The following is a 24,901-nucleotide window of genomic DNA, read 5'->3' as shown; positions in this document are numbered from 1 at the left end:
ACCTCATATAGCTTATGTCAGAAAGTGGAAATTAAAATGACCTTCAAGAAAATTACATCCCAAGGAAATGAACGGAAATTACCATCATGAACTCAAACATTATGAGCTCCTTATGAAACACATGTAGGAGTACAGTTTTGCTTCCCTCGTGTTTTGTAACTGAAGCACAAGATACAGTATTCCATTCCCTGAACCTTGTTGCTGGGTTGCACTTGGGTTTGGTTCTAGAAGGAAACAAAGACTACACATTGAGTGACAGATGATAAAGACAAGATGGTAAATAAATAATAAAGCCCAGACAGTGAGTGAGTGAGAAAGAGGCATCTGTATGTTGAGTCTCCACTCCAGCCTCTCCTCGAAACAAACAATGCCATCATGTGTGCATGACCGTCACACCGCGGACGTCATGTGGATGACATCAAGTCAATAACATCACGTCGATGACATCACGTCAAGGACATGACGTAGATGACATCACAGCAACGATATCATGCCAATGGCATTAATCACGAGGATGACGTCGCACGTCGATTGCGTTGTGCTGATGATCATCATCGTGTTGACGTCGTCACGGCGACGACATCGTGTCGACGACATCATCCCGGTGATCAACCCGTCTTACTCGATGCTCGCCAAGCATCGAGTCTTTCACGTGCCGACCTCCGTCGGAGGGCATTGCCCGTAAAAGGCAGTCGGCATGCAGAGAAGGGGAATCGATCGGCAACAGTATCTCCCTGCGTCAATCGCAGAGCCTGAGTGCTGCTGCTTCTCCCACAGCAGACGAGACGCTGCTGCTGCTGTTGCGTCGATCAGCCAGTTCGGCTCCAGTTTCCAATATCATCGTCCCTGATCACAGATCATTTCCTCCCTGTGAGTACGTCAAATGCACACGCCACTGCGACCTGCATACTCAAAAAGAGAGAAAAAGAAATGGAACGGATATAGATGGCGGGTCGAGTGCCGTTTCCCTTAAGCACAGTCTCCAGTTTGCCTTAAGCACAGCCCTCAGTATGCCTTAAGCACAGCCCTCAGTTTCTCTTAAGCAAAGCCCTCCGTTTTCCTTTCCTCCTGCTTTGAAGAAGACCGCCCACTCCGAGGGCTCCGTCAAGCGTCAAGTCTTAAAAGACCTTCATTACACAACAGACGCGATAAAAAGTTTATTCTTTTTTTTTTTTATGCATTTTTGCATATATTTTAACAAACCGTTAAGACATGGTGGTGGTTGGCGGGGGCGGGGGAGGGGAAAAGGAAGACGCTGATTAAAGGAAGATGAACGAGTCACGCCGAAGTCATGCCGGCAGTGCGTGGCTAATGACAGCCCCCCAGTTCGTCTCCTATCAAGGACCCCCTGATGGAGCAGCCTTGCTCCAGGGTTTCGTTTTTACTCTCGGCGGGGTGGGGAAAGCGCGGGGGGGTAACAGTGTTTTGTCTGTGGCGCAATTACAGCAGGGCCGCTGCAGCAGCAGCAATAAAGAGGAGATCAAGGTGACTGCGGTGGGGGAGGTGAGAGGGGTCTCGTGTTTGATTAAAACAGCAGGCGCACCGCTGGCTCTTCCTTACCCCCCAGAATTGGTTTGAGGGAACTTTTTCTGCGGGAGAAGATTGAACACTCTCGGCGACGGAAGGGTGTCTCGAAAGGCTGGATGTTGAGGGAGTGTGTTATTAGAGGAAGAGCGTTTTTTCCTTGGTCTGGATACTGGAGGAATAGGCCATGCCGTTATGAGCATGGCAATCTGGTGGGTTTAAAGAAGACACATTCTACCACCAGGTGTGAATTTGATTAGCCGTTTTGAAAAACTGCCTCTTCTGACATCACATGTGGGCATGTCCACCTAGGTGTGTGCTGGATAGATCAGTCTACCAGCCTACCCAGTGGACTGTAGCAAACGTTGCTCATCTATCCGTCATACATCAAGGTGGACACGCCCACTTGGGATGTCAGAAGAGGCAGATTTTGAAAACGGCTTGTAACAGCTAATCACACTCACACCTGGGGGTATAATATGTCACCTTTAAGCGATGTGGGTGTACTAGAACAGGGGTTGAAGAGCTTCTTTCCATCCATCCATCCATCCATCCATCCATTTACTCACTCGCCTGGCATCAGCCAGAGGAAGTGCAAACTGCAATTAGGCTATTGGGAACTCCTCGTTCATTTTCGGTCTCCAACTGTCGCAGACCAAAATGCCTCTGGACTAACTGGATAGACCTACAACCAATCATAGCAATGAAATGGGAGACGCAGCACTGAGCGACGAAAAACAGACAACAAGCCTGCAGCAAAGACTCTTCAAAGTTCTGTTCAAAAAAAGATTAAAGTGAAGTTGTTTTTTTTACTTTTTGAGAAAGTATACCATCCAGTTCCGTCTCAATAACGGGATAAACAGACTGTACTCTACATCAGCGGCAGCCATCTTTGTTGTTGTTGTTGAAAATGCCTCTACGGTGCTTCTCTGCATGTCATCGTATTTATTCCACATCAGTTGCGCTGGGTAAGTTGAGTTGGGATGGGCTGAGTTGCTTCAGCCCATCTACGACGATCAGAAATCTTTTTGTATGGGAGGGTAGCTCGACCTTATCTGCAGTGCAAATGAAACATGAGCCCTCGAGATTCCTCTGGTTCCCAAGCTTATCGACTTACTGTTCGAAACTGAAATATCTCACTATGCTCAGTAACATTATATAAATAATCACAACTCCTAACCGCACATCAATCATTGATGCAACACATCAAATCAATTAGGAAAGTCAACTTCATGTTGCAAGACGCCCCTTCACTTTTCAATGGCAAATTCAATATATTTGTATCTTAATGAATGACATTTTCCCAACTTGAGCGTTCTATGTGGGCCTGGACTGGGTGACTACAGCTGCAGTCTGGGTAGTGGACGGGTGATCAGCATGGGCGTCCCTGTCACCGGGGATAAGCAAAACCTTTTTGGAGGAGACTACTCTGTGTCAATGGTATTAAGTAACATTGGTAATTGAATCTCCCCAGAGGTAAAGTGGATAAGTCGGTCCTCCTCGCCTGCTTGGTTTTCAACGGCAGCCGGTCTCGAGTTTACATACACAGCACACTTACTGAGATAATCATATTACTGTGCAGACCGTCTGAACAGTGAGTGTGACAATGCACTCACACACACTGATGATGGAGTTGTCTCGGAAATGTTTTGCTCATATTCTTTATTTCAGTGCTTAGACTAAACTTTAAATTGTATTCAGATATATATATACACGTAGAGAGAGCAGAGAGAGAGAGAGAGAGAGAGTTACCTGAAGCAGTAACCGTACTATGGTGTAGTATTACTGTATTACTGACTGTAGACTTAAATACACACCAGTATATAATATACATCGTCTCTCATCTTCTGAACGCCTTCTCAGTACATTTTCTGCTGATATGATTCCACAGTGTAGACTAATTTAAAGATGGAGTCCCCAAGTCTCCTCACATATTATTAGTTTTATTATCGTGTGTTGTTATGACGCTTAAACCCCTTCTAGCCTATACTTCCAAAAGTTAAATTTAGACTTCCGTCGGAACAATACAAACAGCTACGTGTGAGTTTTTCCAAAACTCGCAGCTGCGTTTTACTAAAGGACCTTTTTTATAATTAATGACCTTTTCTCCTAACTATAATATAGTGCAAACAGAGGGAGGAAGCATGAGAGACATGAATAAAACAGCTGCAGAGTCTGACTTCGTTGTATTTTTGAAGGATGATCACCCATGTGTTTCAGCTGAATGAATCACAAACGTCTGCAGATTCACCTTTTGCTGCAGCCAACATTTGTATATTCTAGCCCATTACTGTCGAATGAAAAACCCAGATTGAGAGGGAATAATTGGATTTCAGTGGGTACAATATTTACATTTCCCTTCCCCAGCTGTGGTTTTCATGGGAGCTGCCAACCACAGTAAATAAGTCAGATGGCATTTTTTTTGGCACGCTTTACTGTTTGTTGTCAATGATCTATTAATGGTGAAGTGACGAAAAGCCACACGGGAGGTTTAGCGTTGGCTGTGACATGTTTTGACAAGCAGGGAGTCCGTCACTCCAGCCTTTTTCACGTAGCACCTCATAATCCCCTCAGCACCAGAGCCAAGTTCGAGAGCGTGCTCCATTCAGACATACATGAATAGATGAATAGTGCAGACAGGACCTTCATCACGGGGGCGGCAGTGGCTCAGGAGTGAGAGTGGGTTCGCCCCCAGGCACCTCCTAGCTAAATGTTGAGGAGTCATTGAGCAAGAAACCTGACCCCAACTGCTCCTGACGTGCTGGCTGTTTCCTTGCATGGTTGACACCACTTACGGTGTATGAATGGCTGATTGTGATGCAATCATTGTAAAGAGCTGAAAAGTGCTCCATAAATGAAGTCTGTTTACCATACATCCAGGCCTTGCTGCAGGGAATGGAGCCATTAATCATGAGGAGCATTTCAGCGGTCACACCTTAGATTAAATCCATTTTTGCACTCGGCTTTAAAAAGTACCTTCTTTAGGAGTCTTGTTCTCCATTAACCTGACCCCCACTCAGTACATGCACACACCCACACACACCACTTCCATATCTCACTAATTGGCTCAAACATCTATCTAATGAAAAGGTATCATAATTACAGTGAAAAACACGCCTCATGGCCTAGGGTCCGAGGCCACGACATCCGACATCCTTTTGTTTGCTTAGCAATCAAGATGTTTTATGCAGTGTTTTACATTAAGAAAAAGGACCCTGTTTGGAGACAGAGCTGCATGATAATGAAGACATGCCCTTGTGGGTATTTTCTATAATGAAGTGAAGGATTGTTCTAGCTACTACAACATTCAAATGAGCCTCATGCTGTAGCCTTGCCGATTATTTACTCAGGCATTTGATGTGTGCACACTCTGTTAAAGCCTGTTTAGTCTCTGTCTTTAGAGATGTTATCCGAGGTGTAAGTAAGTGTGAGACAATACAAAAGAAGGAGGGATGGAGATATGAAATTGGCCAACGGAACACATTCACAACAAGACAGAAAGTACACATTGCTAAAAATAAAAAGCGTACAAACTGCTTTTTCCGTTGCAGCCGCTTTTATTTTGAAACACTGAAAGTGGTGTGACAGGAAGACACTAATTCTCCTGCATGGGTCCTGCTGCTCGCTCTTTCACTGCATTAGCTTCCCCTGGGTGGGCACTCCCCAGCCCGAGCGCCTGACAGAGGCAGCGCTGAGGTCTCAGCCCTACCGACCCACAATGCAATATGTTGGAGGAATAGGAAGCAAGCAATTACCAGCCTTCTATGACAAAGGGAGCCCAAACCAGGCCTGCTTGTCAATCACCTTCCGCACACACACACACACACACACACACACACACACACACACACACACACACACACACACACACACACACACACACACACACACACACACACACACACACACACGAGAGCCAAGCACAGATGATGCACAGCTGGGGGGAACTCAAGAATGCCTGTTGTGGTGGATCATAACTCACCTAACCTGACAGGTGAACAGACAGGTGGCAAGGAAAATCCAGAAGAAAGATATTTGTGCTGGTGCTGGATGGGATGGCGTTCGCATCAGTATTGTTTTGTAAAGGTGGCATGACACAGATTTATACTTTATTGCAAACTATGACATTCAGTATGCGGAGGAGTAGATTACTCCACTGGCAGCAAAATAATAGTAAATCTCTTGGATCAAGTTGGTACTAAAAATGTAATGAAATCCATATTCTGCACAGCACAGTGCTTCTGGTGTATTGCTCTTCTTGTACCCTCAAATGAATGAGTGGATCATTTCATCGTATTGAAAGTTTGTTGGAGCTCGTTATCGGACTTTTGCTATATCGCACATCACAACCGCTGCGAAAAGATCTTATGCATCGGCCGAACAGCTATAGGCAGGCCGGCGGACACAGCCGTCACCAACGACGGAAAAGTCAAGCTCATAAACACGACACCCAGCTCTGATGAACTTCCCCGAGCCATCCGCAGAAACGCAATTAGTCCCGTGACTCATCGGAACTGCAAAAGTCGTAAACGCCCGCGAGCCAGACGGATGTGACATTTAGCAGCATAGGCGACAATCGGACATTATGGTTGTGAAGTGATCCTAATCTATTCTCTCCTTTCCATCCTCCACACCCTTCCCCCCCCCCCCCCCCCCTCCAACGGCGCTGCCCTTCGCGGCGGCCTGCAGTCGGACACCGAGTTCTGGGACAAGATGCAGGCGGAGTGGGAGGAGCTGGCCCGGAGGAACTGGCTCACGGAGAACGAGCAGGCTCAGATGCCTTCCTCCGTCTCGCCGCATGAGAAGGTTCCCACTCAGCTTCAAAACCTCACTAGCACCGGTCGGGAAAGATGTTGTCGTGGCAACCAGCTGAGGATTGACTCGTCTTAATTAGCAGACGAGTCTGGATATGTGAAGAACGCCATGGCGGGAATCCCCCGTTTTCTGTGTCTTTGGGCAGGTCTCCTCTGTTCTTATCTTCAAAACGTAAAGTTTTAAGATAGCCTCAAACCTATTCTGTTCATTCCCCTCCGTTCATCGCTCTCTTGTGTCGGGGAAACATCCGATTTTCCGCCACAGCTGTCCCTTTGTCGGATACGGGAATCATCAAATTGGTTAACATTACAGATATGAAATTTGTAATAAAATAGAATTACAATATACTGTGAAGATAACACAACGGTGCTTCTGAAAGCATGATCCTTCCTTAAAGGAGAACATCTTAAGGGATAACGGGTTTCATTAAAAACAGATTGAAAAACACTTGTTTCGAAGACACCGTGTTCAGAACGGCGTACCAACCCACCATCATAATTACTGTTTGAAAATGCTAAAGTTGAACATTAAGGGGAGGACAGGCCCCTGGAGAACGTCAGTGTGATGCGAGGCAGAAAAAGGATGAGTTCTAGCTGCCAGAACTCGGGGCGCTGTTAAAACTCGGCTGACGTATTCTGACTGTAAACACAGACAAACACAAAACCACATATCCAGGGACCCGCCTTGTGTTTGTGATGCTAGGGTTACTACTTCCACACGGACAACCCCTACAAAGAGCACCACAACGCCTTCGAGGAGGGCCTGAAGAAGTCCCAGGAGGGGGATCTGCCCAACGCCGTGCTGCTGCTGGAGGCCGCCATCCTGCAAGACCCTCACGACTCGGAGGTGAATTAACCCCCCATGTGCACACGCTCATGCATTGAGACATTGACACAGACACAGACTTACACACGGGCCTCAGCGGCACGCTTGGTGTTATGTTATCCAAAAGGCTGCAGTCCAACAAAGAACGCTTTACCTGTGAGCGTGAAACGGACACGGGTGTGTGTGTGTGTGTGTGTGTGTGTGTGTGTGTGTGTGTGTGGCTAAGGCTAAATGGGAAGACTTACCAGACACAGGGGATGGGGTTTCGTAGTCGGCTGGCGAGAGCTGTCAGTTGGCACAGTCTTTGTTTGAGGTTTAGTTCAGTATTTAGTGGGGACTGACAGTCTTAGATAGTGTCGACACGTAAAAAAAAATCTAAAAACAATAACCGCTCCCCGACAACAAACAGCAGGCGGCCATTTTGCTTAGGCTCCGCCCATTTTCCACTTGTACCGCAGGTGTTCCCCAAAAAGAGTGTCAGTGTTTTCCCTGCCATGTGACTTCTACCTACCACCTATACTCCCTATCCGGAAGCTCACACACACATGAGAGATAGTGACGCGTGTTTACTGTATTTTTCTGTCTGTAAACGGAAGAAAATGGACTGCTTCCCCCCCCGCTGTTGTGCCATTGTGTGCAGCATGAATAGTCAATACGTGACTTTGTTAGCATAATAGGAATTCAGGCCAAACGTTACTGTATTTGCTAAATAAAGATGCATTTGCATGTGAACATGATTAACGAATACAAACAGCCTAGACCTAGGTTATAATTAAAAAAGTACAACAAAGGAACCTGAAAATATCACGTAGGACAGGCTATGATGGCATCAAAGGATGTACAATACCAAACTTCAACTAAAAAATTACGATGGCATACAGGAAATAGCTGGTAGAAAGAAACTCTGAAGCTGATTTGAACCAACCCGCCCCCAAAACATCAATACATTATAAATACAGAAAAAAGGCTGACACCCGTGGGTACTTTGGTCACCAGGGCCAATCCCTCAACCCGCGAATCTCTAACGAGCACCAATGAAACGCTCAGAATCAGACTGTGGAGTATTTGTTCTGCAGTAGCAGCAGCTATAGGGAGTTTTAGTGTCCCTGACCAGTGATCAGATCCAATGTGGGTGGGTGTGTTTGTGTCATCTAGCTATGGATCATAGTGTTTGTTGTTTCAGAGAGAATGAACATCATTCGACTACACAGACTCACAGATCCATACCCGCTAGGCAAGTAGCAATTAAACAGGGATTAAAGAACCATTCGCCAACACAGTCATTCAAACACTCGTGATGCCATATGCGCTGTGTTCTCCTTATTGAGAGACAAACATCAAGTCAACACACACACACACACACACACACACACACACACACACACACACACACACAATACAATGATCCAGCAAACATCGGTGGATACAGCCTGTGTGACGTAGACTTTGCTCGTTTCTAGAGGGCAAAGGGTTTTTCCCCCCCCTCCCAACTAATAGAGTTGTTTACTGTAGCAAAAATGTGCACAGCCATGCTGTTATGTTATGCCTGATGAGAATTTCCATCTGCCCAATGGGCTAGGTAATAGCTCATTTGGCGGGTCTGTCTCCCCTTCTTATTCTACTTATATGCTCAGCCCGATAGGAGGGACATCCTTGCAGCCTCAGAGAGCAAAGCCGTCATCCAGATTGCTTATGGAGTCCCTGGGTGTGTGTGGGGGGCGGGAAGGTGCTTCTGCATATGCCCACATGTTTGGAACAAATGGGATTGCAGAATATTCCTCCCAGAGGGCTTTAGTGGCTTGACCCGCTATGAAGAACGCTAAATCATTCACAAATATGAGTCATTTCTGTTTTTTCTCCTTCTCTATCTCCTTCTACTTCTTTTTATCCTTCTCTGTCTTCTTCTCCTTCTCCTTCTTCTACTCCTTCTCCTCCTTGTTTAGTACTAAATCCAGACTGCCTCCTAAATTCTGCTTACCTGCTGTGTGATGACGAAGTCTTTATGAGAGGGCTGTAGTGGAATCAGATTTCAACTCTGTTAGTGTGCTTTCTAAAGCTCTTATGATCAAAATGTTTTTCAGCTGAATGAAGCCTGCATAGGGAACTTGGTCATCAACACAGGGAATAGGGAAAGCAAAGGGAACTTGGTCATCAACACAGGGAATAGGGAATGCATAGGGGACTTGGTCATCAACACAGGGAATAGGGAAAGCAAAGGGAACTTGGTCATCAACACAGGGAATAGGGAATGCATAGGGAACTTGGTCATCAACACAGGGAATAGGGAATGCATAGGGAACTTGGTCATCAACACAGGGAATAGGGAATGCATAGGGAGCCTGGTTTTCCGATGTCCTTTCTTCTTAAACCCGGTTGGCAAAGTCTAGTGCCTAGTGGCTCAGGAGGGTGGGCTAAAATCAGCAAGTTGCACACTGTATTTACCCCCACTAAAATGACCATCAACCCATCAATGAATATGAAGGGAATCCGGGAAGAGGAAGTGAAGTGTTTGTTCCGAAGACATATCTGGTAAAGCTGCACCAGAATGGTCTGCTTGCTTCTGTTAAGTCAGAGGATACCACTCGCTGTGAACTATTTAGGGTACTTCAGTACCTGCTACCTAAATATATACAAATGGCTGCATAATAAATACCGAAGTGTGTATGTAAATGCATTCTGTGTATGCAAAGCACACCAGGAAGGGACCAGGAAGCTGCGATGCAAGGTGGATAGAGGTTTAGCATACTTTAATTTGCCCATGGCCCTGACTCCCTAGTCGGAGTCTCCTGGCATGTTGATTAATATCCGTGGATATCAATGGAGACAGAATTTCACACGTCATTTCACATCTCTTGTTTTTTGGTGTCAGCAGTAACTCATAGTATGTTGCACTCGTGAATGAATTCGAGTTTTTAGGGGCAAAGAAAATTAAATTAAAATTAAATCTCTTTCTCTTAAATCTCTGAAATTAATTAGCCTTTTGCTGAAAGCCACTTTACGATACTATTTGAAAAAAGACACGGCTAATAAAGTTGTGTAATGATTTTGTGGCATTTTGGTTCCAAATGGATTCCTCAAGCAACAACAAAGAAAGTCAATCACATGTGGTGTCATTTTCAAAACCTTATCTCAGGAAAAACTAGGCTTGATGAACAAAGTAGCTCTGCTTCTAATTAGGATACCCATCCAAGGTAACCACTTTGCCTTTATTGAGGTCACTAGACAATCTCATAATAATGTCGTTGTCGTTGAAGTATTGTGTCTCAGACAAGGTCGGCAGGTGCGTAGGTGCAGGGACAAGTCACCCTTAAGGGCTGATTATGGTTCCACGTCGACGCAACGAAGGGGGTTCACGGACCCATTATGTCCTTGCGGACCCTCCTTGCGTCCACCGCAAGGGCCTGACGTGTGCCTCCCAAAAATTGTAACCTTAAGTCGAGGCGACGCAGCAGCAAGGGCTGTGATAGGTCAGCTCGCTAAAACCCGACGCAGAACCAAAACAGGTTCACGACTGCGTCGAAGCGTCTGCATCGTCATTGCGTTGTGTCGACGTAGAACCATAATCAGCCCTTTACCGGTGACCAAGTTCAGACGTCACTGATACACTGGGAAATAACAGCAGGTCAATGGAGCGTCCCGGTCTAATGGTTACCCCTGTTTCCCCTGCAGGCGTGGCAGGTCTTGGGGACCACCCAGGCTGAGAACGAGAACGAGCAGGCAGCCATTGTCTCCCTCCAGAGGTAACACACAGCAACTTCATAAAACCCCCTGGAAAGGACACCACATAAATAATGAAATATATTAAAAGAACACACACACAAGCTCAAGGTTCCCACGTTTTATATGTTTCATAACAATGGCATTTGGAGGCTCTGGTAACGTGTATCAAACTCAAAGCCAAGCGACAGCGATATAAAAATACAGAACGAATTCTGACTTTAGCCACACCAGAATGCCATCACACATTCACATTCTCCGATCTATCTTCAAGTTACAGCCACAACAGGTCCTGTGAGAACACACACACACACACACACACACACACCAGTCAGTGATTGGGATGGTGCAGAGGAAACACTAGGCACCATATAGAGAGATGACCCACTTTCTTACACCCACTGTCAGACACATGGGTGGCCTTTAATTGAGCAAACACCACCCTTCCCTCACTGAGCATATAAACAAGAGACAATGAAGAGTGAGACATCTTAAGACAGGGTTGACTGCACTACTATCATATCGTTTTTTACATATCACTATCATTTAGTTCCGTTCAATTTTTTTTGTTTTTAAAGTAAAAATGATTACATTTTCTCAAACTGAATACAAATGCGTGTTAATTGTATAGGCAATATTGCCATAGCTTCTGGCTGTAACCATGATCACAATTCTAGCTCGGTAGGAATGCTATTTTCACCACATGCCGGTGCAGTCTCTAATGATGGCTGGGATTAGGGGAGAGATTTTAAACAAGATTTTAAGTTTGAGCTTTGGCTGGCTGGCAAACTTGCCCAGAACACAATCTTGATTAAAACACTAAATCTTAGTCTGGCTTCTTCTTTGGACTCTTATCATCTAATCTGTGTTGTTAATCCATGTCTAGGGCTGCTCTTTTCTGCTTTTTAATAACCAGAATAGTCCAAATAGTGAAAACACGTGACGTTACTCCCGAGGAGCCACGGGAACCACAGGGAAAAACCAAAGTCAAAACTCTGTGTCTCAGCAACCGAGTCGCCCACCATCTGCACGCCCCTCCCCCATGCAAATGCGGGGTGCGCACAAACTTTAAGACTGATGCAAACGAGGCAGAGCAGCTCTTTCATTTGCACCTAGGGGATCATTAGCCATCGCCTGGTGTCGCCTGGTGTTGCCCCCCCCTAGTGCCTGTCCCCATGAATCCATCCCCTCTCCCCTTGGGACCCCTTTGAAGTTCCCCCCCCCATACCAAACCCACCTGCCTCCTCTGGTTCCCTCCAGGTGTCTGGAGCTCCACCCCAACAACCTGGCGGCGCTCATGGGTCTGGCCGTCAGTCTGACCAACACGGGCATGCGGCAGGAAGCGTGCGAGGCCCTTCTGCGCTGGCTGCGCCACAACCCCAAGTACAAGCACCTGGTCAAGGGCAAGATCCAGCCCAACGGCTCCCCGGGGTCCCAGCGGCGGATGTCCCGGGTCTCCACCGTGGGCCGCTACGAGTGGTGAGAGAACGCGGGAAGGAGGGCCGAGGGGGTGACGGACGTCTGGCGGGATTAGGGGGGTGAAGGGTTAATTGGAGAATCGGGATTCTCCCATTAACACACACACGCAGTGATACACATGCACACACACACGCTTACATACAGAATGAGATGCAGATATGCAAACAATCACAGAAACGGTGGCTGTGTCAAAGACACATACCGAACCACACACAGACACATACACACCTACACATACAACGCAGACACACACACAGACACACATTCAACAAAGAAAAACACACGCACACACACAACGTGCATTATCATTAACGTCAGGGTTAGGGGTTGTAAAATGTGGCCTGCAATCCCTTTGAGGTTAATACTGATTATTACTGTGATAAAGGGATATAGAAATAAAATGTACTGAACATACACAACACAAATATATATATTCTTATTTGTATTTGTTCCTTTGTCTTAGGTTTGCATCTGTGTTATTTAGAGTATTGCAATCAGTTGATACTTTTCCAAATATAAAAATGACATAATGACATAACACTTGGCTTTCATGGCATGAAAGCCTTTGTTGGACTGCAGCTACTCGGCTTTCATGGCATATTTTGCCACACCACCTTTCTCAACGCCCGGCGGACTGGAGTAGAGCCTGAATAATAACCTCCCCAATGTCGATTTCGAATCGAGAACCGTGCTGAACCGAGAATTCATTTTGAATCAAACAATGACACAGAAGATTCGCAAAACGAATTGAATCGTGAAATACCGAAATATTCTCTCCCCTACTCAAGATTTTTGTTTCCTGGTTCTTAACCCCAAGGTAGTACAACAAAGTTTTGTTTCTCATGCATGCTGCAACATGACTATATTAGTTATTCGTGAAGCAGAAGTTTGTATCAAAAGCAACTTAAAACAGTTTTTAAATCATGTCATAAAGTACCCTCCTACCCTGGGCAAGTAAGATGGTCTTTCTACTGTGACCATTGGGGTTCGAACATAGAACCTCGCTGGCTGGGAATCAAGCACTATAACCATCAGATAAAGAATAACCCGCCCGAGGGTTCAATCATGTTCCTCAAAGTTAAAAGCGCTGAGATGAAAGGAACGACATCAGGCATGTGCCCCGGTGTAGAAAATGAGCAATCTGATGATTGACACTATTAAGGGACTGTACTTACTTCCTGAGAGCAGTGGTCGTTCATGCACTCATGAGTGACTCAGCCACAGCAGGCCTGTCCATGGCCGTCCTTGGTTGGAAACATCACAGTGAGGACTGAGGTGTCAGGGATCTTGCTGGGGAGGTTGAAAGCTGTCTTAATTAGCCGCTACTGTAAGGAGTTCCAGAAGCTGCCCGGGGCAATTCAGCCATATTTAGACTCATGTCAGCCTTGAGGAATAGTATGCGTAATGAAAACAATTTTATTTTTTCTCCCAAGTGCGTCATTTCAAGATTTCTGGTTATTAGCGAAAAATAAAATGGATTAAGATGTGTTGCTTATTTTAAGACGAAAAATGTTTTTAGAAGAATTGGAGCAAAGTACTAAAACAAAAATAACCCAGGTGAACATAGAGGAGCCAGCCAAGCTTTCAATCCTCAAGACAGAAAGAAAAAATACATTTAAGGATCGGCTTTCCCTTTCCTTTTTTTCTTTTTTACGGTTTTACCTTCTCTCGATCTCACACACACACACACATACTCACTCACACTAACCCATTAATGCATTCAACTCTCAAGGCTGTGATGACGCAATCCTCTGCACACCATTGCCAGGGAGCCCAGGAGCGATTCTCTCCTTCACTGCTAGAGTTTAAACAGCACTAACCTTCGCTAATCCCCTCCTGCCTTGTGTGTGTCTATGTGCATGTGTGTGTGTGTGTGTGTGTGAATGTGTACGTCTGTGTGTGTGTGTGTGTGTACGTCTGTGTGTGTTCATGTGTGGGTGGTCATGCCATCCGTGTGTGTCCCCGTCCACAGCAGCCTGCTCCCAGAGGCGCGGGAGCTGTTCCTGGAAGGGGTGAGGAACAACTGCGACAGCGTGGACCCCGACCTGCAGACGGGCCTGGGGGTGCTCTACAACCTCAGCGGGGAGTTCAACAAGGCCGTGGAGGCCTTCAACGCCGCCCTCTCAGTACGGCCACAGGTACAGTAGGTCCTAGGACCCTGACCCTTAGAGCTGCTCGATTCTGGTCAAAAGGGGGTCAAATTTGGGTCAATATTGAAATCACGATGATTCAAAACGACTATTTTGGAGTTTGAAAACATGACGCATTGATTTAAAGGGGACATATTATACCACCAAGTGTGAGTGTGATAAGCATTACAAGCCGTTTTGAAAATCAGCCCCTTCTGACATCACTAGTGGGCGTGTCCACCTAGATGTGTGCTGGATAGATCAGTCCACCAGCCTACCCAGTGGACTGAAGTAAACGTTGCTCATCTAACCAGCACAGATCTAGGTGGACACGCCCACTAGTGATGTCAGAAGGGGCAGATTTTCAAACGGCTTGTAAGGGCTAATCACACTCACACCTGGTATCCCACCTGGTAAATATATATATATATTTATAAAAATATATAATTTTAACTTGATTCTATTCATTTTGAGATCGTTTGACCCAAAAAATATGGCTAATCGATTCACCGCCGCACCACCAAGTACCACCACGATGTGTGACCCACCACAACAACGTCAACCCAGACTAGGCAGACTTGCAGGAAGCCATCGAGAGCCACGCACCTCATGCACCTCACATGCTCGCGCACGCATTCAGTGCACACTGACAAGCATGCTGACTGAAGAGTCTTTTTCGAGCGGATGTGCAGTGTCTTTGTGTGTCTCGGGAAAGCACTTTGAATAAAATGCATTATTATTAACCACATGCAGACACACAAAGACACATACGCATGTACAGTCTCAGAAACGGGGGCTGTTTCAAAGCGACATACAGAACCCCATATTTACACACACACACACACACACACACACACACACACACACACACACATGCAAACACACTAAAGCTCACATACATAATGAAATGCAGATATACAAACAATCACAGAAACGGGGGCTGTATCAAAGACACATACAGAACCACACACACACAAAGACACCAACACACGTACACATACAACGCAGACACACAGGGACACACATTCAACACAGAAACACACACACACACACACACACACACACACACACACACACACACACACACACACACACACACACAACGTACATAAGCATTAAAGTCAGGGTTAGGGGTCGTAAAGGTTGGCCTGCATCCCTTTGAGTCTATAACTGTGATTAAGGGATATACAAATAGAATGTACTTAACATACACAATACAAATTTAAATCCCCTGACATTATGCATACACATTTCCAGATGGGAAGGACATAAATCCCTCTAAATCCACTTCTCACGTAGCCTTGCTAGCGTCATCAAGGGAAGGCTCCTCTAATCATCTGCACCAAAGCACAGCAGGCAGTCTGTCACACCTAGCATCACACGCAGCTGAGAGACAATGCACTCATGAACCATAGACTGGCAAGCTAGATTCACACACACGCAGCTAGCTCACATGCTAGCTCATTCACCCGTCAGCTTGCATGTTTTAATAACAAAGGTGCGCACACAAACACTCACACACACAGAAGTGCTGCACACACACACACACACACACACACACACTCACACACACAGAAGTGTGGCATACACACACACACACACACAAACACAAAGAAGTACAGCAGAGAAACACGCACACACAAACACAAAGAAGTACAGCAGAGAAACACGCACACACAAACACAAAGAAGTACAGCAGACACAAATACACACACACACACACACACACACAGAAGTGTGGCATACACACACACACACACACACACACAAACACACATAAAGAAGTGCAGCGGACACACACACACAGACACACACACACACACATACAAATCCCCACTTTAGAAGATGGTTAAACACTTGCGGACGTACACACTCCGGAGTTCTACACACTAACACAAAGAACATTAGCATACCGTTTGCATTGCAGCATCTCCTTCATGCAAATGTCTCTGTGTGTTCTGTGAGTGCCGTCCCATGTTACTCACGGCTAAGTCACCCCGTATTTGACTTTGTAATACCGACCTCCCTGCAGGATAAATAGCTTTGAACACAAAGGGAGAGGTTTATATCTCAGTGCTCAGGGAAAGATGAAGGCCCATAATGTCTCGACCTCTGCTTGGAGCAGACCGCCTCAGGGGGGGAGAGGGGTACAGGACAATGCCCCCTATCCCCCCCTGGGGTAAATTAGCTCACCTTGAATTAACCTTGTCGTTATGGGAACGGCCTAAACTTCTTCTACAGATGATTTTCCCGAGTCATGTTGGCCTGCAAAGTAAAAATAAAATAGCATTGTAAAAATAAACAGGCATAGTTTGCTCATTTAGAAGTTTAGTTTAGATCTCTAGCTTTTAGTTGTGGAGCTATTTAAGGACTCGCAACTCTGTTTCACACTTGAACTTTTACCATCAATATTACGATTCACAAACACAGTGATTTATTGGAGATATACACTTCATCATCTCTTCACATCAAGGCTGCTTTATGTTCGGCTCGCTTTATGTTGACATTCAAATGGATCATTCAGAGATGAGCAATCAGCTCAGTTCTGCAGGAGTATCATCACCGGACAGGAGATAGCTGCATTTGGCTCAGGCGCTTGGGTTGAACTGCAGTAGATAAGCGCTATTTGGGAGTGACAGAATTTGAAGCCTACCTTGCCATTATTTTTCAATTAGTCCCTCTGCCCTCTTGCCCCTCCATACCTATCGTACCTCCACCCTACAGGCCAACCCATAATCTGCATCCATCTGACGCCCGAGTACTCAACAGCCTAGAGTTGAGGCAGGGACCGCAACCGTTTTGTCCACCTAGCCTCACCTGTATCTTTGAAACCTTACCCGTTTTTACTTTATTACTGACGTTCTTGTCGTGCATATGATTGGTCTTGTGTTCCTTGTGCATCCTGAGGTTGTCTCCTGTGAGGTTCCCCCCCACCACGAGACTCGCTTGAATAAATAAAAGGCTCAAAGTGACTCACTCCATTCCCATGCCTTAAACAGACTAAAGACCAATCTTTTCATCCAGGTCTTTCGACCAGCTTGACTCCCTGTTCCTATAGCTACAGCATGTTGTCTCAGTCTGTCGGGTGACTTTTTCCTCCTAAGCAGCTGTGTTGACCTTCTGCAGGACTACCTGCTGTGGAACCGCCTGGGGGCCACGCTGGCTAACGGGGACCGCAGCCAGGAGGCAGTGGAGGCCTACACCAAGGCCCTGGAGCTGCAGCCGGGCTTCATCCGCTCCCGCTACAACCTGGGCATCAGCTGCATCAACCTGGGGGCACACAGGTGAGGGACGTGGGCCCCAGGACTGGGTCCCAGCTCCTCTCTGCCTGGGGGGGGGGGGGGGGGGGGGGGGGGCCGAGGACTGGGTCACAGCCCTGTCTGGGAGGCTATGCGCTCCAGGTCTAGTTTTACCGCTGATGTTCAGGGGAGGAAGTCCGGCACTGTGTCTGTGTTCTCTTAGCAAGACTGATGGGAGGCTAGTAGAGTGTGAGGGAAAACCAGAAGCTTGTGTAAAATGCATGGTCAAAAACAAAGGGGTTAATAACGCAGGTAAACTAGGACCCCACTCTGAGCAGCTACGCCACAAAACAAACTCAGTCTAACGCCACACAGCCGTCCACAGTTAAACAAAACTAACAAGGGACACACCAAACACGGTTTCCACACGCCAACTGCCAACTGCTAAATAGCTCCTAGCTAGGATTGGTACAGTTAGCTACAGTTAAACCACAAAACGAACCAGTGAGATGCCAACGCTGACCAGTGTTACACCAAGGCAAAAACCATGTGTTGGACTATCAGACTAACCAGGCATTCTGTCCGTCTATCTGTCCGCTCCAGGGAGGCGGCCGGTAACTTCCTGACGGCCCTGAGTCTGCAGAGGAAGAGCAGGAGCCACCAGCTGTCCCACCAGGTGATGTCGGGGAACATCTGGGCCGCGCTGAGGATCGCCCTGTCCATGATGGACCAGCCGGAGCTCTTCCAAGCGGCCAACATCGGAGACCTGGATCTCCTCATGAAGGCCTTCAACCTGGACATTTGAGGGGGTGGTGTCACCACGAGAGAGACCCCCTCCCCCCTCCCAACCCAGTCCCACGTCTCTCCAAAACAAACCCAAGCAAAAGAGTCCAAAGTGCTCGTTGAAGAATGGACAGTTTTTTTAGAGAATGACTGTGCTTCCTTTTGCACGGTACTTTTAAAAAACAACACCCAACGGTTCTATATATTTTCCGAAGCCGTTTTCTGAGGACAGGTTCATGCTTTAATTGGCGACTTTGAGATGGATTTCTGCTGCACTGTAAATGGTGATTTCCCCGAAGAGCACAAGGACGGGCAGAGATTATACAAGCAATGCCTTAGAGAACCCGTCAATTAAAAGCCCCACTCATCTCGCGGAGGAGAAGTGTGGCTTTGGGACAGGAGATGGAGGAAGACGTCACAGAGAACTATTTTGATCACGTGTACAGAGCAGATGTTTTGTAAAAGAATTTTAAAAAAAAACTTAACTAGACTTTGGGATCCAACTACTTACTTCAGGACAATGTCTCCTTAGAGGAAAGTGTTTAGGGAGTGGACAAGGAAACGCATGAACTGGGACATTTTCTTTTTGTTGGTTTTTACCCATCCATGTTCAAAACATTGCATGCGTAGGTCATTTCCATAGTTGGACATTGGACATTTAAATGACCTTCAAATATTTTCCTCATTGCACTTCAAGGGACTATGCTCATCGTACATGGAGGGGCGGAGCGAGCCTCACTGGAACGCATGCATACAATAATATTTATTTACGTTTTTTTATAAAAACAAAATGCTAAGCCATTTTTGGGCTGGAGTGAATTTCGTTAGCTTTGAGCTTCGTTAACCATAGCTTGGTTCACCATTTAGTATTTTGTTTGTTTATTTATGTCTTTGTTTAGCTTTTCGCTTTCTAAAACAAAAAATTGCACACTAAAAATTGCATTTGCATCTGGAACCCTTTACAATTTGTTCTTAATAGTACCGATTCAAGGTACTCCTGTTCTCTTTTTTTAATCTCTGATGACTTTCAAACTAGTAGGCAGCATTACATATTATGATGCAATTTCAGCATTAGAAGCCAATATTCTAGAACTCCTACCAATTATTTATATTTCTTCTGCACCATGAAATACATAAAAAAAAATACACATTAGAAAACCAAAATGAATCCAACCACAAGCGTCAATCATATTTGAATCAGTATTCTAGGATTGAACAGTCTGCTTACATTACAGCTGACTTTTTTAAATCTCAGCATACTTTTACCATTGAAGAAGAGAAGATGAATAACGATAACAAATCAATCGTTCTAATCCCCGTACATACCATTCAAGTGTTCAATGTTCAATATTCCCCCGTACTCTGTTTCTCTCACTCTCTGTTGCACAAGCTCAAAAAGAATTCCCTCGATTGCAATGTTCTAACGGACCATATGCCCTAAAGTGGTTGGCCTCCCTGTCTTTAGTTTGAAAGTCGCTCTGGGGAGAGAGGTATGTCAACGAGGCTAGCCGAGCATCGGACTGTAAATGACAGCCCTGCCCTGTAGCAAAACCCCCATTATTTTAGCATTGTTTAGCTCTCTCTCTCTCTCGCTCTCGCTCTCGCTCTCTCTCTCTGTCTCCCTAGTATCCTATGCAAAATATGTTTGTATTTCTTATGCGTCTCTGTAGTTGGCTGCAAGAACTTTGGACCAATGTCCAAAGGAAAAAACAAAGTGCTTTGTGTTTTGCTTTGATGGAACTAGGTCAACGGTCACCCAACTGTTTTCCTCTTCTAAAAATGTGTGTGTTAAAGGGATTTTATAGAAGGAATGTTACTTATTAACTACTTCCAGTAGATTCAGAATCATGTATTTCAGGAGCAAGGAGGGGCCAGGCAGCCCCCACACTAAAAAGGTGTATTTTTTGTTCTGGCACACTATGGCTTGACGCTGCAGTTCCTTACCTCGGTTTCATCAAATGCAATGACAAGACTTCAAAGCTTTCTGTCAGATTTGCTTTATACCTGCAGGGCCAGGCATATATTTTTCTCTGAGCCTTGGAGAAGCTCAAAGACTTCCTTTCACTCCCGGACACATAAGAAAACTGCCATTGAACATCAAAGTCCTCACTGCTGGTATCTCTGCCAATGACCAAGATTAACAATCGCGTAAGCCAGTATTGACAGTTGAGCTGCAAAATAGGAAAATATGGGTGTGGTTTGAGGCTGCAGTCTTTAGAGAACAGTTTTACAAATAAAGGAGCAGTCAGCACAGCATATAGGTGTATGCCACCTACTTTATTCTGTAAGGACTTAATAAAGGGACTTAAGATACTCAAAAGGCACCAACTGAGCGAATACATTGAGCTGACAAATTATCATGTAGATCTATGTTGCAATAGCACCATATTTTTTAAGTAACATTACCCACAAAAATAGATGTTGGTGTCCATTATAATTGTTGCACTTAAAAAAAAAACCCACTACAAACATCGTCAAATTTAATTTAATTTGACGGTTGTTTTTTTTGGTCTTTAAAGACAACTTGCAATGCCTTCAGCTCAGTCATATGGGTTCCTGCTCTTTGACACTTAATTGAATGCGACTCAAATTAAAATACCCTGCATTAGAAACCGATTAGAAACCTGGCATGTCCAAGCAAGGCTTTGGGACAAGTCTTAGCACAAGCAAGCCGTTGACCAAATCCACCTCTAATGATTCCCTGGAAGGCTTCCGCGAACAGGAGACGATGCAAGACGTTGCTTGAGTATTCCCCCTGTATCTAAACACTACGTGTGGTCTGCCCTCTGTCATCCCCTTCCTAATCTTAACCGCCCCATCAGCATGATTTAGAAACAAAGCTTGAAAACATAAATCGTTTCTTTTAATACACACACGCATTTTCCTATGGGCTGCTAGGCCTGTGCTTGTTATTTTCTTGCGATTTCAAATTTAGATACTTGTAGTTCAATAGAAATAAAAAATACTTAATTTTTTTAACAAGGTCGTTTTTTTTCCAAAACGCTGGCTTTTCTCTGCGATCACCACCGTGTGCACAGCAGCCCCTGTGGATGTGTACTCGGATAAGATGCCTGAAGAAGAGGATGTCTTGTTTTTGTAGACGCTACAACAGGCCTTCACACCTTCTCAGGTTTACTGACTAAGCATGCGCCTGAAGGAGAAACTGGCCCGTGGTTGATGCATGCCAGTTCCTCAATGCTTGACGTTTTTTTTTGCCATTTAGTTTTTATTTTTTTGAAATTCTAATGCATGAACTTGCAAAAACCAAGTGCTTTCTCTTGATCTCCCAGTTAACCTATAACATGAATTATAACCTTACAGTTACCCGGCAATATTTCTACCATGCACTTTCAAATTTGACATTGAAAAAATATTTTGTGTGTATATATATTCTGTCTATATATTGTACACAAGATACACAACCAATCAAATCTAGTTCTCACACTGTTTTCAAACCCTTCAAACATTACAGTAACACATTGCCAAACCTTTACGGTATGTCAAAACTAGATTAACATAACGAACATCACATCATTACTATTATCTATTCAGTCATGACACAATCTAAAATGAGATCAACAAGCAAGTTGTGTAGTCGTCTCTAATCCGTCTCTTCTCAGAAGACCTGAACATCAAACACATTCATGGATCATTTGGTGTGTTAGCGTCAAATAATGAACACACTCATTAATGCAATCATTACCACGTGCATGTTATAGCACTCACAATACTGTAACTTCATGATATGTTGGACTTAAAAGTTATTAACTTGAATGTTATGGTGCATTATACCAGTAATAACATGCTCTATATCATTTGGCATATTTTATAGATAATGCTAGGCAGATGAAATAAACAGAATTACCAGGTACTTTCTAGTTACACATGCTTTATAGGGTGGGTTTTGTCTTTGGGCAGCACGGTATCTTGTGTACAATACATAGACCTTTGTCCATTATTCTACTTATCTGCCACATGAAGTACATATACCTGTCTTCAGAATTCTTTACTTATCAAAACAACTAGAATTAAGATTACCTTGATTTTGATGCAAGAAATGACGTTAGCATTTATATTCTACTAGTTTACTCAAGCATCTATAATGCATATTAATCTACCTGTATACCCAGCCACAAGGAAACACAGTAGCACCTTTGAAATATACAATATGAAAGTAATCTTTTAAAAATAAAAAATCTGTTATTCAGTCCATTTATTACTGTCTCTGTTTTCACCAATGTGCAACATGTTTGATTCCGAACAAAGCAGCAGTGCCACAAGTCAATAACATTTGTGTTTATTGAACTATCCAAACATTGCAGGTATGCAGTATTACAAGGCATAGTATAAACTGTCATGGCAGCAGTATTCACCTGCACTAGTGAAATACTGTATCAACAGCAATATTTTGATGAAAACATAAAAAAAGTAAACTAAAATCTCCAATTCAGGGATTTTATGTAATCAAAACTTCAGACATGGCTTCAACAAAAAAAAAAAGACAATAGTATAATTTTGATACTTTGTTTAATGAAAAAGTCTAATCAACTCCCACAAGGTACAGTTGTACAATCCAAATTACTAAATGTCTACATTTAGTGCACAAGCCTTCGGTACAAAAGGCGAGTTTGGTGACCGAAAAGGAAAGTGATTTACCCTTCACAACCCGAGAGATAAAGAGGACTTCAGTAAAAAAAAAAAAAACCTGAGGCTGAGGGGAAGCCAAAACAAGAAAATGGATATTTATACTTTGAGTGTTAGCATAATTAACACAGTAGCCAAGCACAGGAAGTAGGCCTAGAGAGAACAGAAGGTGCATTGAAACGAAGAGGGAAGCCCTAAGCTGATAACATAATTTAGCGTGACGTTGATTTTGAAACAACCTCGGAACATAATGTGCATTCTATTACTTCCGTTTCTGTGGGTATAGATTCATGTGGGACTTGCATAGAGAGAGGGAGACCGTTTGAACTCCACACTGTAAAAAAGTATGCACGGTAGGCTACCGAAGTACTCATTAAGTATAACTCGGTGACGAAGAGTACTGACAATGTACTCCGACTCATATACTAAGCATTCATCAGAGAGGTGTTAACAGTGTGTGTAGGAAACAATGGAACATTTCAAAGAACCAATGTTATGCCGTTGTTCTTTCACGACATAAGGTATTTTCCCAGCGAAAGAAGAAAATTAATGAAATTACCAAACTCCATGACCTGAGCGGTTTTGAGACGGGAGCCTGAGCGCACCGCTGCCTGCGTGCAGTAATTGGTTGCTCCTGGATAACTCCTGGTGTTTCATGTTCACACGGGGACAATCATTCCAGCAAATGAATCTCCTGAAACAGCAACTTAAATGCATGCCTTCCCCCCTTAAAGACGGGTTAACCACTAGCAGTGAAGAAATGTCAAAATAATTAGAATAAAACACATTCCAATATTTACAGACATTTATGTTTTTTGGATGCATTTTTGTGTCGCTTTAGTCCAGTTACGGTCAGTGATGGCTGTAGTTGATACCGGTGGGTGATAAGCAATCTTGTGTAGGAGAATAGTATCAAAAGAAAGAAAAGCTGATATGACTTTAAAATAAAAAGGACTGAACAATCGGTTGGCAAACAGAACTCACAGGAGGGTTTGTCCGCTCTCTTGCGGAGCATGGCCTACAAAAACGGAGCCAGCGAGCGGAAAACACGTTCGGTTCGGAGGAGTAACACGTAAGAGGTGAGCACATTTCAGCGGAGGGGACACGGGAGGAGGCAGGGTTTCCGTGGTTGACATCAGATCACTGAAGTGGAGCAGCACCGTGGTGTTTAAACATTCTGAGAAGCCAGAGTGGTGTCTTTGAGGGGAACGGCGCTGTTCCAGTGAGACAAACACAGCTCTTTCATTATTCACACCGGGGGTGATTAGACACACTCGAGATGCTGAGAGACGGATCTCACTGCATATTGCATAAGGTTGATTGCGAGTCGAAGAGGCGTTACATATACGGTAGCTAATTTAGCCAAACGCTGGGAATATCACCTGTAGTAACTACAGTTGTAATTTGTGAAATCGGTTGGGCTGTAATGCATCAAGTGCAAAGAAAAATACCAACGTGTAAATCATCCTTTGTAGATCGGGCGCATCCGATCTATTCATTCTAATTATGACGGTTTGATTGATTTACTTAATTTTAATCCCGTTATTTGAAGGTGAAAGTTGTCTGGACAAGACTTTAAAACCCGTAACCATTCCCGCCTCCGGTGCAGAGATGACCTTTTCACCGGCTTTTATGCAACTGTCGGACTCATGCACAGTCAGCATTCTGCCGTCGCCTCACTTCTGCACTGGATTTTGTCAGCACGGATATTGAATAAATCATGTTGTTGTTGCAGTGTTTTTTTGA

At 44.7% G+C, this 24,901-nt stretch overlaps 1 protein-coding gene across 1 annotated transcript in view; it reads left to right on the top strand.

Annotated features, from left to right (window-relative positions):
- The window catches only part of pex5la (peroxisomal biogenesis factor 5-like a), a gene marked incomplete at both ends in the record, with an annotated part of 61,615 nt that extends 43,082 nt beyond the window's left edge, over positions 1-18,533 (top strand). The window contains 7 exons of the mRNA XM_079739989.1: positions 6,214-6,330; positions 7,042-7,185; positions 10,834-10,904; positions 12,142-12,360; positions 14,333-14,498; positions 17,616-17,773; positions 18,332-18,533. Coding sequence (XP_079596115.1) covers positions 6,214-6,330; positions 7,042-7,185; positions 10,834-10,904; positions 12,142-12,360; positions 14,333-14,498; positions 17,616-17,773; positions 18,332-18,533 — 1,077 coding nt within the window. The remainder of the gene's footprint in view (positions 1-6,213; positions 6,331-7,041; positions 7,186-10,833; positions 10,905-12,141; positions 12,361-14,332; positions 14,499-17,615; positions 17,774-18,331) is intronic.
- Positions 18,534-24,901: the final 6,368 nt, after the last annotated feature.

Source organism: Pollachius pollachius (genome assembly GCF_949987615.1).
Source record: "Pollachius pollachius genome assembly, chromosome: 7".
Lineage (NCBI taxonomy): Eukaryota > Metazoa > Chordata > Actinopteri > Gadiformes > Gadidae > Pollachius > Pollachius pollachius.
This window is presented reverse-complemented; position numbering and strand designations above follow the sequence as displayed.